Raw genomic sequence first — 13,062 nt, 5'->3', positions numbered from 1 at the left:
ATTCTGCTTGGGAGAAACCCACAAAGTGGACGCCTGTGCGCATTGCCTTCAATTCGGCAAACAGGCGCGCAAAAACAGAGCCGCTAGACTAAGAAGCCATCTTATGGAATCTGTGCTTCACCCTGAAATGTCTCAATCTTCTTCTGTAAGTAAGTCGCCTCCCCTCCTGACTCCCCAAGGAGACGGCGCACGGTCGGCAGCTTCAGTGGCCATTGTTCCCAGCAAGCATAAGCCCGGCGATGCCGCGAAAGCCGGCGACGGCGCGAGAACGTCAGAACTAACGGCCGCGTCTACTAAAACGAAAAGCGGGAAGCACACTAAGAAACACAAGCACTCCGATCCGAAGGGCCAGAAGGATTCGAGGAAACCTACCGATCCGAAGGACCCGAAAAAATCTACCGACCCGAAGGACTCGAGAAAACCTACCGACCCGAACAAGTCTTCGGAACAACAGAAAGCCCACGAGCCTGACAGACAATGTGAGCCCTCCACACCCGGATCCGATACCCAGGAACTGACCACCCCGATTACGGAATCACCGCATCAGCAGATGGAAGAGGTTATTCCGATTCCGTCCCGATCCCCTTCTCTACAAGGATCCATACCAGACCCTTCGCTGGAGAAGATCCGAGACCCGCTGCAGTGGACTCAACAGCACATCAACCCTAGGTCGTTCCGCGATATGTCGAATCCCATCCAATACAGACATGACGCTTATAGGTACTTTGATACCCATCGGTTCCCAGCCAGGTCCCCCAGCATCGAGAGACATCGGTACCATCATACGCGTTTCCCGGAGAGATCCCCTAGTAGGGGGAGGGACCGCTATCGTTACAACCCGAGATCTCGGTCTCCATCTATGTCCCCGAGACGACGCCACTACGCTTCGAGGTCTCCATCAATGGATTCCCATCCATGTTGCGGCTACCACCATTCTCGGTACCGTACCGATTACCACAGGAACCAATCCAAGGAAGCGACTCCTGTCCAACGGAGTAAGCAACTAACAAAACAGCCATCTCCGACTCCTTCCACTTCGACTTCTAAGCTTAAAGGCACGAGTCCAACCAGACCTAAAAGCACGACTCCAACCAGACCGGACCCACCGGCACCCGAACCTGACTCTGATGCCGAATCCGACGCACAATCATCGGACTCGATACAGTCGATGTCCCCTGGATCCCCTGCCTCGGATATCGCCAAACCCGCGGATTTGTCACCTTCCGAAGGGGCAAAGACATACTTGGACTTGATTGCCAACATGGCCTCTGCACTTAACGTTACCCTTACCTCAGATGCACCCAAGGTAACAGACGTGGTACACGACTTGGTGCACTCAGATTTACCTGCTGGTTCCTTTCTGCCGATGTTACCGGTACACCTAGAGGCCATCAAAGAAGCTTGGGACAACCCAGCATCTATTCCCCCGACTTCAAAACGAATTGAATCTCTTTACAGGATCCAAGCAACGGAGTCGAAATTTTTATTTAGCCATCCAGCCCCGAACTCTCTGATAGTTCATTCTTCTTCTAAATCTAAACAGACTCGTCACCCTGTACCTCCTGAGAAGGAAGGCAGGAAATTAGACACTCTGGGAAGGAAAATGCATTCAATTTCTACAGCAAATGCCAAAATCAACAATTATTTAGCATACTTCGCCGCGTATACCCACAATATCTCCTCCCAACTAAATACGCTCGTCTCTGCCCTACCTGAACCTTCCCAGAAACAAGCCTACAAGCTGCTACAGGAGCTCAACAGGGTTTCAAAGCAACAGATAAATACTATCCGCCACTCTGTGGGGTGCACTTCTAAGGCGATGGCTGCCTCAATTGCCCTAAGACGACACGCTTGGCTTCGGTCCTCTTCGTTGCAACCTGATCTTAAATTCAAAATCGAAGATCTTCCCTTCGACGGCCAAGGTCTCTTTAATGCCACAACAGACGATATTCTTACCACCGTGGACGACAGCCGCAAACGAGCAAAAAGGCTCGGGGTAGCGCAACAACAACAACAGCAGAGCTATAAGCCCAGAACATGGAAACCAACGCCGTTTAAACGTTCCAGATCTCCTCGACAATCTGAATACTGGAAACGTAAGGCTCCTCCTCCGAAGCAATCCTTTAACCAGAGACAGCAGAGACCACAACCACCTAAAAAGGCTGCGTCTTCATCAAAGCAGTCTCTTTGACTTTCTACCTTTACCAATTCAACACATCTCCAGACTTCTTCCATTTCACGAGAGCTGGCAACAAATAACCACGGACAAATGGGTTTTAAACATCATTTTGAGAGGCTACTCGATAGAGTTTCAAACACCACCAACAAAACATCATTTTGTTTCAACTCCCCCATCCCCTTCCCTTCAGGAAGAAATAGACACCTTAACTGCCAAAGCGGCTATAGAGCCTGTCCCAGACCAGTACCATCGGACCGGATTTTATTCCCGGTACTTTCTAGTTCCCAAAAGGGATGGGGGACAGCGTCCGATTCTGGATCTAAGAGCCCTAAACAAATTCATCCGTCACAGAAAATTCAGAATGATCACCTTACAATCGATTCTGCCCTTAATCCCCCGGAACTCTTGGATAGCACTGGTAGATTTACAGGACGCATACTTCCACCTGACAATACACCAATGCCACAGAAAGTTCCTGCGTTTCGCCGTAGGCAGCAACCACTACCAGTTCCGAGCCCTACCCTTCGGACTCTCCACAGCACCACGGACGTTCACGAAATGTATGGCGGTAATTGCGGCATACCTCAGACAACGCGGAATTGCAACCTATCCATACATAGACGATTGGCTCCTCGTGGGAGCTTCAAAGGCACAGTTGATGAAGGACATTTCAATGACACTTGCGCTCTTAGCAGAACTGGGCCTCCAGGTCAATCAACAAAAGTCACACCTGACCCCAACTCAAGACATCCATTTTATAGGGGCTCGCTTGTGCACCACGGACCACAAGGCATACCTTCCTGTAGACAGGATATCTTCCATTCAGACACTGGCCACACAAATAATACAACAACCCAAACAAACGGCCTTCAACATTCAGCGCATGTTAGGACTTATGGCAGCTACGACTGCAGTTTTAACACACGCAAGACTACGCATGCGAACCCTGCAAATCTGGTTCGTCCGTGCGTTTCGGCCCCAACGCCAGTCTCAAAGAACCGTCCTCACTGTTCCAAACCACATCCTCCCCTCACTCGAATGGTGGACAGTACGAGCTCACCTGCTTGCAGGAATGCCATTTTTACGGCCAAGCCCATCAGCAGTAATTACAACAGACGCCTCGAGGTGGGGCTGGGGAGCCCATCTCGACATACTCACTGTCCAGGGGCAATGGACACCGTACGAACAGTCGCTCCACATCAATTGTTTAGAGCTTCTAGCTGTTCACAGAGCTTTAAAATCGTTTCTCCCATCTCTTCAAGGCCGACATGTACAAATTGCTTCAGACAATGTGGCGACGGTGTTCTATATAAACAGGCAAGGAGGGACTGCATCCACCCGTCTTTGCAAAAGAGCAATGCACCTTTGGCACTGGAGTATTGCTCATCAGATCCATCTCACTGCGGTACATCTTCCTGGCGTCCAGAATGCTCAAGCGGACAGGCTGAGCAGATATCTCATCAACGACCACGAGTGGTCACTCCACAGGTCATATCTTCTACCCGTATTCCGGAAATTCGGAACCCCCTCAATAGATGCGTTTGCTGCACCAGACAATGCACAATGTGCTATCTTTTTTATGAGAGGTCCGCCCTCACAACAGTCTGCAGGGGATGCCTTCATACAGACATGGACCGGTCCACTACACTTCCTATTCCCACCCTTCCCACTGATAACACGATGCATACAGAAAATTCAACTAGACAACACAGATTGCATTCTAGTGACGCCATGGTGGCCACGCCAGCCATGGTTCACAACCCTCCTCTTTCTGTCGAAAAATACTTACCATCACTTTCCTCCGGCACAGAACCTCCTGTCTCAGCAGAACGGCAGGGTTCTCCATCACGACCCGAACAGGCTTCGCTTAACGGCTTGGAGGATATGTTCTCAGACTTTCCTGAAGGAGTAAGACATGTTCTCTTAAATGCGAGGAAACCATCAACGAGAAAGTCATACTCCATGAAATGGAAAAGATTTTCCATCTACGCTACCAAGCATAACTTCAGACCTTTTTCGGCTTCCATACTTCAAATCTTGGCATATACACTGCATTTGTCAGAAAAGGGCCTCACGTACTCATCTTTAAAGGTGCACCTTGCAGCAATCTCAGCTTTTCACCCGCATGTACAGGGTCGGACTGTCTTTTCACACCCTGCTGCGAAATCCTTCTTAAAAGGAATCTTACATTTGCACCCACCATTGCGGCAAATGTATCCTAGCTGGAGTTTATCGCTAGTGCTAAGCCAACTAGTAAAACCGCCTTTCGAACCTATGGCTACGATACCGCTTCACCTTCTCTCATGGAAAACGGCACTATTAGTCGCACTCACCTCTGCTAAGAGAGCAAGTGATATTTGTGCGTTCAGAGCGGACTCGCCTTACACCATTTTTCACCACGATAGGGTGGTGTTGCGGCCAGACCCTGCCTTCTTACCCAAGGTAGTTTCCGCATTTCATTTACACAGAATCACAACCTTACCTGCCTTTTTCCAACGTCCTACGGACAAAGGTCAAGAAGCTCTACACTGTCTAGATGTTAGAAGAGCACTCGCTTACTATATAGATAGAACAGCATCGTTCCGTACGGACTCCAGACTTTTTGTGGCTTACGGCCGCCTTAATAAAGGAAAAAAGATTTCTACACAGAGACTGTCAAAATGGTTGGTTGCTGCTATAGAGCTGTGCTACAAACTCGCAAAGCAACCAGTCCCATCTGCCATACGAGCTCATTCCACAAGAGCTTTGTCAACGTCATCTGCCCTTGCCAGGGGTGTATCCATGGAGGACATTTGCGCAGCTGCCGCCTGGTCTTCCCCTTCGACCTTCGCCACGCACTACGCTTTGGACGTTCGTGCTAGGCGAGATGCATCCTTCGGACAGGCAGTGCTCCGCTCCATCTTTGACTAAGGAGGCGGTCTCGGCTTGGTGAGTAATTGCTCGCCTTGTAGCCTGTTTTGTGCTGACTGTGTTGCACTAACCTTTGCATTATTCTTTTCTCCAACTCTAGTGCCAGCACCCACCACCTTGCAGGTCAGCTTATCAGTCACCCATGTGTGGGACTGCACAGAGACCACGAAGAAGATAAACAGGTTACTCACCTGTAATTGATGATCTTCGAGTGGTCATCTGTGCAGTCACACACGCCCGCCCAGCCATCCCCGCTGCTGGCTACTGGTCCTATACAACCGCTCACCTATTATGTCAGCGGCGGGGAAAGAAACTGAGTGGGTGGGGCGCCTCCCTCTCGCTCCAGGCATGCGCAGTGGATGCCTGCTCCCCAGAGCGAAAGGGAGTGCGCGCCAAAAATAACGCCTAGGCTAGCTTTTAAAATCTCCGAGGTAGGGTTCGTCCTGACGGGAAAACCCATGTGTGTGACTGCACAGATGACCACTCGAAGATCATCAATTACAGGTGAGTAACCTGTTTTTTCTCAGTGGGATTAGGGGAGCCTGAAATGCCAGGACAACTGCTAGAGCAAGGATCTCTAGCCTCTTTGAGCCCTGCTGGCACCTTTGGAATTCTGACACAGCATAGAGAGCCAGTTTGGTGTAGTGGTTAAGTGCGCGGCCTCTTATCTGGGAGAACTGGGTTTGATTCCCCACTCCTCCACTTGCAGCTGCTGGAATGGCCTTGGGTCAGCCAAAGCTCTCTCAGGAGTTGTCCTTGAAAGGGCAGCTTCTGTCAGCTCTCTCAGCCCCACCTACCTCGCAGGGTGTCTGTTGTGGGGGAAGAAGATAAAGGAGATTGTAAGCCGCTCTGATTCAGAGAGAAAGGCGGAGTATAAATCTGCAGTCTTCTTTTTCATAGCAGGCACAGCCACAGAACGGCTGACACAGGAAGCGGAACCAGTTGCAAAACGGCTGCCACGGTGAAGATTCTTGCGCTGTAGTGGCAGCTGTTGCCAGAGCAACATTAAACAAAAAACAAATCTTTTCAGCCAGTCAAAATCCTTGCTCGGCATCTGGCCCCACCCACTTTCTAAAAACCCTTGGTAGGCACCAGGAGAAGTGCCATAGAGCACCATCTTGGAGACCCTGTACTAGAATGACAATGGAGAAGGTCTAGCTTGACACCAACCGAACACAGGCCGGACTCTATTCTGAGGCACTGAGGACAGCAAAGAAAAACTCTTTGCCACCACTGCATTTGCAAAATGCTCTCAGACAACACTGTTTAGGAGGGTATGAAAACCTATCAAAAAACATGCCATGATAATAATAGTAAAGACTTAATGAAAAGCATTATTGTAATAAAGTAATCATAACCTAACTGCTACTACCAATACTTAGAATAACAGCACCACATACAAATAGGCAGGGCTTTTTTTGTAGCAGGAACTCCTTTGCCACACATTAAGCCACACATCCCTGATGTAGCCAGTCCTCTAAGAACTTACAGGGATCTTAGTGCAGTCTCTCTTATACGAAACACTTAATGCTCTTTTATTGATATTTGTGAACAACACAAGTCCATGCAGTTAGTATGAGGACCAATATCCAAATGAAATTTTTTTTTTTATTTATACACCACCCCCCGCCCCCCAAGATTTCTGGTGCTTGAATTCTGTTTTGGAACGATTCCTTTTCCCAGGGATCATATGATATTTTAACAGTCCTCTTTAAAACACATTACTAGATGTGCTGCATTACTGCTTCCTGCGCGTCCGTATATCTCACAAAAGCTTGGAGTTAATAATACCTGTTCCCCTGAGGGATTTACTGTACATTTGTACAGACATTTTTTCTGTGGAATGCTTCCTCTCTATCCTTTGTTGGCCAAAATTAATAGCTTGGGATCTGTGTTCATGGCTGTTACACTGAGTGTTGTGGAAATATGGTTCCAGAACAACTGAAATCTGAAAATGTTCTGAATATTGCTGATTGAAGTTTCCACATCAACATGCCAGGTTAATCAACAGTGTGTGGACCCAGTCATTTCATGCACGGTATATGGGGTTTTCTCGTGTTCCTCTCTGCTCTTGCAGTCCCTTCTGACCTCCAGAAAATCGCCCTAAGTGTGTGCAAACCTAGGTTGGGGCTAGAGTGAGGAAGGAACAGAACAGTAAAGTGACTCTTTTAAGCACAGCTTCACTGTGGAAAGGGTTGACCTTTTTCCTCCTTGGTGCAGCCCACCGACCTGCATAGCCTTTTCTCTGAATAGTTCTTGCAACCCCCGGGATGATTTTTTTTGGGGGGGAGAGAAGAGGCTGCAGGAAAAGAAGGGCACACAGCGGAAGGTCTGCATGCCTTTCATGCCCAAATGATTGGATCCATGCCAGTAGAGAACATTGGTAACCGTTTAGCTGTGTGCATTGTATTATGTCAACTTTGAAAAATTATTTGGAAAAGGTGGAGTAAGAGCTGCTGTGGTGGTCTTGAAAGCATTCACTGATTCAGTTTCCCATCCCTTCTCTCCTTCAGGGGTCCAGTGTATCCCTCAGCGGGCCGCGCTTCTCAAGTCTATGCTGAACTTCCTGAAAAAGGCCATCCAAGACCCAGCTTTCTCAGACGGCATACGCCACGGTGAGGTTGCCCAAGGGCATCTGCGTGTATGGGCTGCTAAACCAGTGGTTCTCAGGGCAGCTTTCTTTCAACTTGCTTGGTCGTTGAAATGACCAGTTCACTCCTTAGCTGTGTAGGCACTTATAAATATTGGGAGCTACTCAAGAGAAGGCCATAGAATCAGGATCTTGGAATTGGGAAAGGTCCATATAGACCATCTAGTCCAACTCCTTGCTCAGTGCAGGAAGTCCAGATAAGGGCACTACTGACCAATGGGCCATCCATCTTCTGCTGGAAGACCACTGAGCGTGGCTATTCTGGAAGGTTTTCATTCTCGTATTAAGGTCTGCCTGCACTTCAAGCAACAAATTGCATAGAATCTCGGTATAGAGTTTCTGGCCTTGCAAATAAAGTTTGGTTTTTTGCTTCAGCACATTAACTACACTTGCTTACCCTAATTAGTACACCAATATATCTTTTTTTCAAAACTGCGAATTCTTAACTCTGGAGACCAGAACCGTGAACAGATAAAGACGGGTCTTTCTATAAAAGCCAAAATGCTCTTTGTTTTCAAAAAAGTACATAATAATAATAATAATAATAATAATAATATTTTATTTATATCCCGCTCTCCCCGCCGAAGCAGGCTCAGGGCGGCTAACAACATCGATCCATACAATAAATTATACAGCAGGTTTTGAAATCACATTCACTTAAAAACATTCCAATTAAAATTAACAATCCTAGTGCTACTCTGTTAGGTGTAAATACTATGGCGGAATCACTTAAGGCGAATTATCAATCGTTCAGTTAGGTGAAAGCCATCCCAAAAAGGAAGGTCTTGCAGGCCTTGCGGAATTGTTCGAGGCTCCGCAAGGCCCGCACTTCTTCCGGGAGCTGGTTGAGAGACGGTCCTTCAGGTAGGCGGGTAGGCATTATGGGGTTTAAGCCCCCTAAAAGAACCTGCACTCTACTCTTTCATTTTTCTAGGTGGCTTTAGTTGAAAGTTCATTAATTGAAATACTTAGAAATCCTGTTTATGGATTTCTTGCCAAACTTTTGAGTGTTCTAGAATATTTCTTTAATTTTGTGTGGATTTCTCTTCCTGCTTTTGTTTCCTTTAACTACTACTAAAAGGAAGTTGGGGTGTAAAAGTAGGGCCCTGTGTGTCCTGTGATTTTGTGGGAGCTTGGAAAGCTTGCAGAATCTTATCTTGGATACAGTTTCCTGAGCTGCTCATCTTTTTCTTTTTTTAAAGCATAGCAAGTTGTCTACCCTCGTGAAGTGCAGGTGTATAGGGCAGGGCTTACTGAAATCTCACAGCAGCAGAGTAAGGCTGATATCAGTACCCTTGCATCTTCTCATGAGTATCTAGAGCCAGAACAAACTATAAATAGTAAATCTTTGTCTGTTCCTGGTTCTGGTCTCCAGAGTTAAGAATAATGTCTGCTAAGTAATAAAAATGAAGCAAATTGCATGTCGTCAAACTCACCAAGAACAGCTTCAGAGTCTCAGCATGTGTTAGCGGAGTACGTGAGGTGGCGGATGTCTGTTTTAAAATGTTACGCGGAACTTCTGTGTTTGATCTTTCCTTTTTCTTTACAGTGATGGATGGCTCTCTGCCTACCTCTCTGAAGCACATCATCAGCAATGCAGAATATTATGGGCCATCACTCTTCTTGCTTGGTATGTGCCTCTGGGTGTGGTATTTGTAACATATACCCCTGGTTTTCTGGAACATGTGCCCCTTGGCATAACCCTCATTGTCTTTGAGAGGTGGCACTTACAGAGCGTGGGATGCCCGAAGCGGGCATGTGATGTACCTGATCTGAGCTCCCAGGGTCCCTTCCCTGCCTAGGAGGGCTTGTACCTGGCCATTGAATGACCTCATTGTATGTTTTTCCCCCCCGCCAGCCACTGAGGTGGTAACGGTCTTCGTGTTCCAAGAGCCTTCACTGCTGTCCTCCCTACAGGACAACGGCCTAACAGATGTCATGTTGCACGCGCTCCTTATCAAAGATGTGAGTGTCTTTTGGTTGCATCTGCCTAGTAAAGTTTGAGTTCAGTGTCACCTTTAAGGCCAGCAAAAGTTTTATTCTGGGTATAAGCGCACACTTCTTCTGATACATTGAGGCAGAAGCCGCCAACCAGGTGCTGCCAGGAGGGACCAATGAGTATCAAGATGCATAAGTAACTGGGCAGTAAATATAGCTAATACTGGGTGAAGACGATTGAGAAGACCTGTGAATAGCTGCAAATCAGCATAGAACGGAATGATGCTAGGATGTGTAGTGAGATAAACCCAATATCTCGGTTAAGTCCTGGGAGCTCCATTGTCCTGATGGTTGTAATTCATTCCGTCACTTCTAAACATGTGCTTTTGTTGGGTTTTTTCAACTTTCTCCTTTGATGCTATCCTTTGTGTTCTGATGAAAGTGTGGGAAGGGGAGAAGGGCCAAATGACTTTGAAAGGCTTGTGTTGCATTTCCTTCTCCGTTGCTTTTCTTCTCAGTCTTTCCATTCTGCCTCCCTCCACAGTTTCCACTTTAAAACTATGCCTATTTTTCTGTCTCCATAATTTTATCTCCTCTGTCCCATTAATCTCTTGCTTTCTGTCTGATCCTACCGCCTGTAGATAAGGATGGGTCCCTTTCATGCCATCTCTCACTGCATTTTTGTAACACTGTAACCCATAATGGGCCGGCATTATGTCTTAGGTTCCCTCCCCCCAATTTTTTGAAGCTAATGCAAGGTTAACTTATGCTTTTTGTGTGTAGCCCATCTATAAGATGGTCACCTTGTTGATGTTTCAGGTTCCTGCCACACGGGAAGTTTTGGGTTCTCTCCCCAATGTCTTCAGTGCCCTCTGCCTGAACGCTCGTGGCCTCCAATCCTTTGTCCAGTGTCAGCCTTTCGAGCGCCTCTTCAAAGTGTTGCTCTCGCCCGACTACCTGCCCGCAATGCGGAGGCGCCGCAGTTCGGATCCGCTCGGTTAGTATCTCGCACGTAACCCGTCAGGCCTAAGGGAAGGTTCCTAGAAAAGCTTTGAGCCGCGAGGGAAAGGTTGTGTTAGATACACGCCTCAAAAGAAAGGAAATGATACAGATTCAATCATTATCTTAAATTTAGTTTAGGATTGTAGGAGAAGAAGAAGAAGAATTGCAGATTTATACCCCGCCCTTCTCTCTGAATAGAGACTCAGAGCAGCCTACAATCTCCTATATCTTCTCCCCCTACAACAGATACCCTGTGAGGTGGGCGAGGCTGAGAGAGCTCTCCCAGAAGCTGCCCTTTCAAGGACAACCTCTACCAGAGCTATGGCTGACCCAAGGCCATTCCAGCAGCTGCAAGTGGAGGAGTGGGGAATCAAACCCGGTTCTCCCAGATAAGAGTCCGCACACTTAACCACCACACCAAACTATAATAACAGTTATGTTCTGGCTTGTACGGACTCTTCTCCCAAGTGGCAAGACTCATACTAGCGCCCCCACCCCACCCCCAGTTTTTTTAAAAAAAAGGAAAAATAGAGAACACAAAACCTGAAACTTTTAACATTTTTAATTTACCATGTTTAAATGTAAATGCACCGGAGAGCCAGTTTGGTGTAGTGGTTAAGTGTGCAGACTCTTATCTGGGAGAACCGGGTTTGATTCCCCACTCCTCCACTTGCAGCTGCTGGAATTGCCTCGGGTCAGCCATAGCTCTGGCAGAGGTTGTCCTTGAAAGGGCAGCTGCTGTGAGAGCCCCCTCCAGCCCCACCCACCTCACAGGGAGTCTGTTGTGGGGGCGGGAAGGGAAAGGAGATTGCGAGCCGCTCTGAGACTCTTCGGAGTGGAGGGCGGGATATAAATCCAATATCTTCATCTACCTCACAGGGTGACTGTTGTGGGGGAGGAAGGGAAAGGAGACTGTGAGCCGCTCTGAGACTCTTCGGAGTGGAGGGCGGGATATAAATCCAATATCTTCATCTACCTCACAGGGTGACTGTTGTGGGGGAGGAGGGTAAAGGAGACTGTGAGCCGCTCTGAGACTCTTCGGAGTGGAGGGCGGGATATAAATCCAATATCTTCTTCTATCTTCCAATATCTTTTATTTAAATTTTAATCTTTTTTTTTTTAAATTGTTAGAACAACATCGTCCATCTTCGGTTTTGTCTCTCAAGCAGAAAATAGTTTTAGTACACAAATAACTTCAGGCAATCCTGTGCAGTGTGATGTATTTCAAGCTGAAGACCAGCAGGGTCGGGGAGGGTGGCGCCCTCGGCGGCTGCCTCCTTCGCCTACTCCCACACACTGGCCATGCACGAGAGGGAGGCAGTAACCTGTGACGAGTACCAAAAGCTTGGCTTTCAGTGGCTTTCCGGTTAGGAAGAGCTCTCGGAATTCCTTGGTGGAGATGAAGCTCTCGCTGTTGTTTCTTTTTACTGCTAAATGAAGCCCAGTAGTGTTAGTCACGCCGTGGCTTGGATGTCCCAGGCTAACCTGATCTCATCAGGTCTTGGAAGCAAAGCAGGGGTGGCCCAGGATAGTATTTGGCAGGGGTGGCCAACGGTAGCTCTCCAGATTTTTCCCCCCCCTACAACTCCCATCAGCCGCAGCCATTGGCCATGCTGGCTGGGGCTGATGGGAGTTGTAGGCAAATAAATCTGGAGAACGACCGTTGGCCACCCCTGGTATATGGATGAGAGGTCACCAGGAAAGTCCAGGGTTTTTATCCAGTGCATAAAAATGCTTGTAGCTAATCCACCGCCCCATTCATTCTAGGGGACACGGCTTCCAATCTCGGGAGCGCCGTGGACGAGCTCATGAGGCACCAGCCCACGCTCAAGACAGACGCAACCACAGCCATCATTAAGGTAAGGGGGCAGTATGGAAGTCCTTGAATTTAATTTTTCGATTTATACCCCGCCCTATCCCACAAGCAGGCTCTGGGCAGCTTACAACATTAAAAATACCTTACAGAAACAGTAAACAAACCACATCCAAACTAGCCAATATCATAATTACAAAATCTGTAAAACTACATCCCTGTTATCAGGGACATTCCCAGGGACTTTGAAGGAGGCAGTGGTTCACCCTCTCCTGAAAAAGCCATCATTGAACCCAACGCTCCTTACTAACTACTGCTCAGTAGCAATTCTACCGTTCCTGGGCAAGGTAATGGAGAAGGCGGTGGCAACGCAGCTCCAGGTCTTTTTGGAGGAAACTGATATCCTCGATCCCTTCCAGTCTGCCCTGCCCATGGGATGTAGATGGTGCTGGTCGGCCTGGTGGACGATCTCCGGAGACACGCTTCATGTTGGGGACCCCTGGTTTAGATAATGGTAGCCCACGGTGCTTCAAGTCCTTGCTGTGCGATTAAGCTCCCTGCCACTCGATC

At 47.9% G+C, this 13,062-nt stretch overlaps 1 protein-coding gene across 1 annotated transcript in view; it reads left to right on the top strand.

Moving 5' to 3' along the window:
• The window catches only part of HUWE1 (HECT, UBA and WWE domain containing E3 ubiquitin protein ligase 1), a 159,811-nt gene that overhangs the window by 29,865 nt on the left and 116,884 nt on the right, over positions 1 to 13,062 (top strand). Inside the window, 5 exon segments of the mRNA XM_060252849.1 lie at positions 7,603 to 7,704; positions 9,289 to 9,369; positions 9,598 to 9,704; positions 10,497 to 10,674; positions 12,447 to 12,538. Coding sequence (XP_060108832.1) covers positions 7,603 to 7,704; positions 9,289 to 9,369; positions 9,598 to 9,704; positions 10,497 to 10,674; positions 12,447 to 12,538 — 560 coding nt within the window.

Source organism: Heteronotia binoei, chromosome 13 (genome assembly GCF_032191835.1).
Source record: "Heteronotia binoei isolate CCM8104 ecotype False Entrance Well chromosome 13, APGP_CSIRO_Hbin_v1, whole genome shotgun sequence".
In the NCBI taxonomy this organism is placed as follows: Eukaryota; Metazoa; Chordata; class Lepidosauria; order Squamata; family Gekkonidae; genus Heteronotia; species Heteronotia binoei.
Note: the sequence above shows the minus strand (reverse complement) of the source record. Positions and strands in the feature narration are given on the sequence as shown.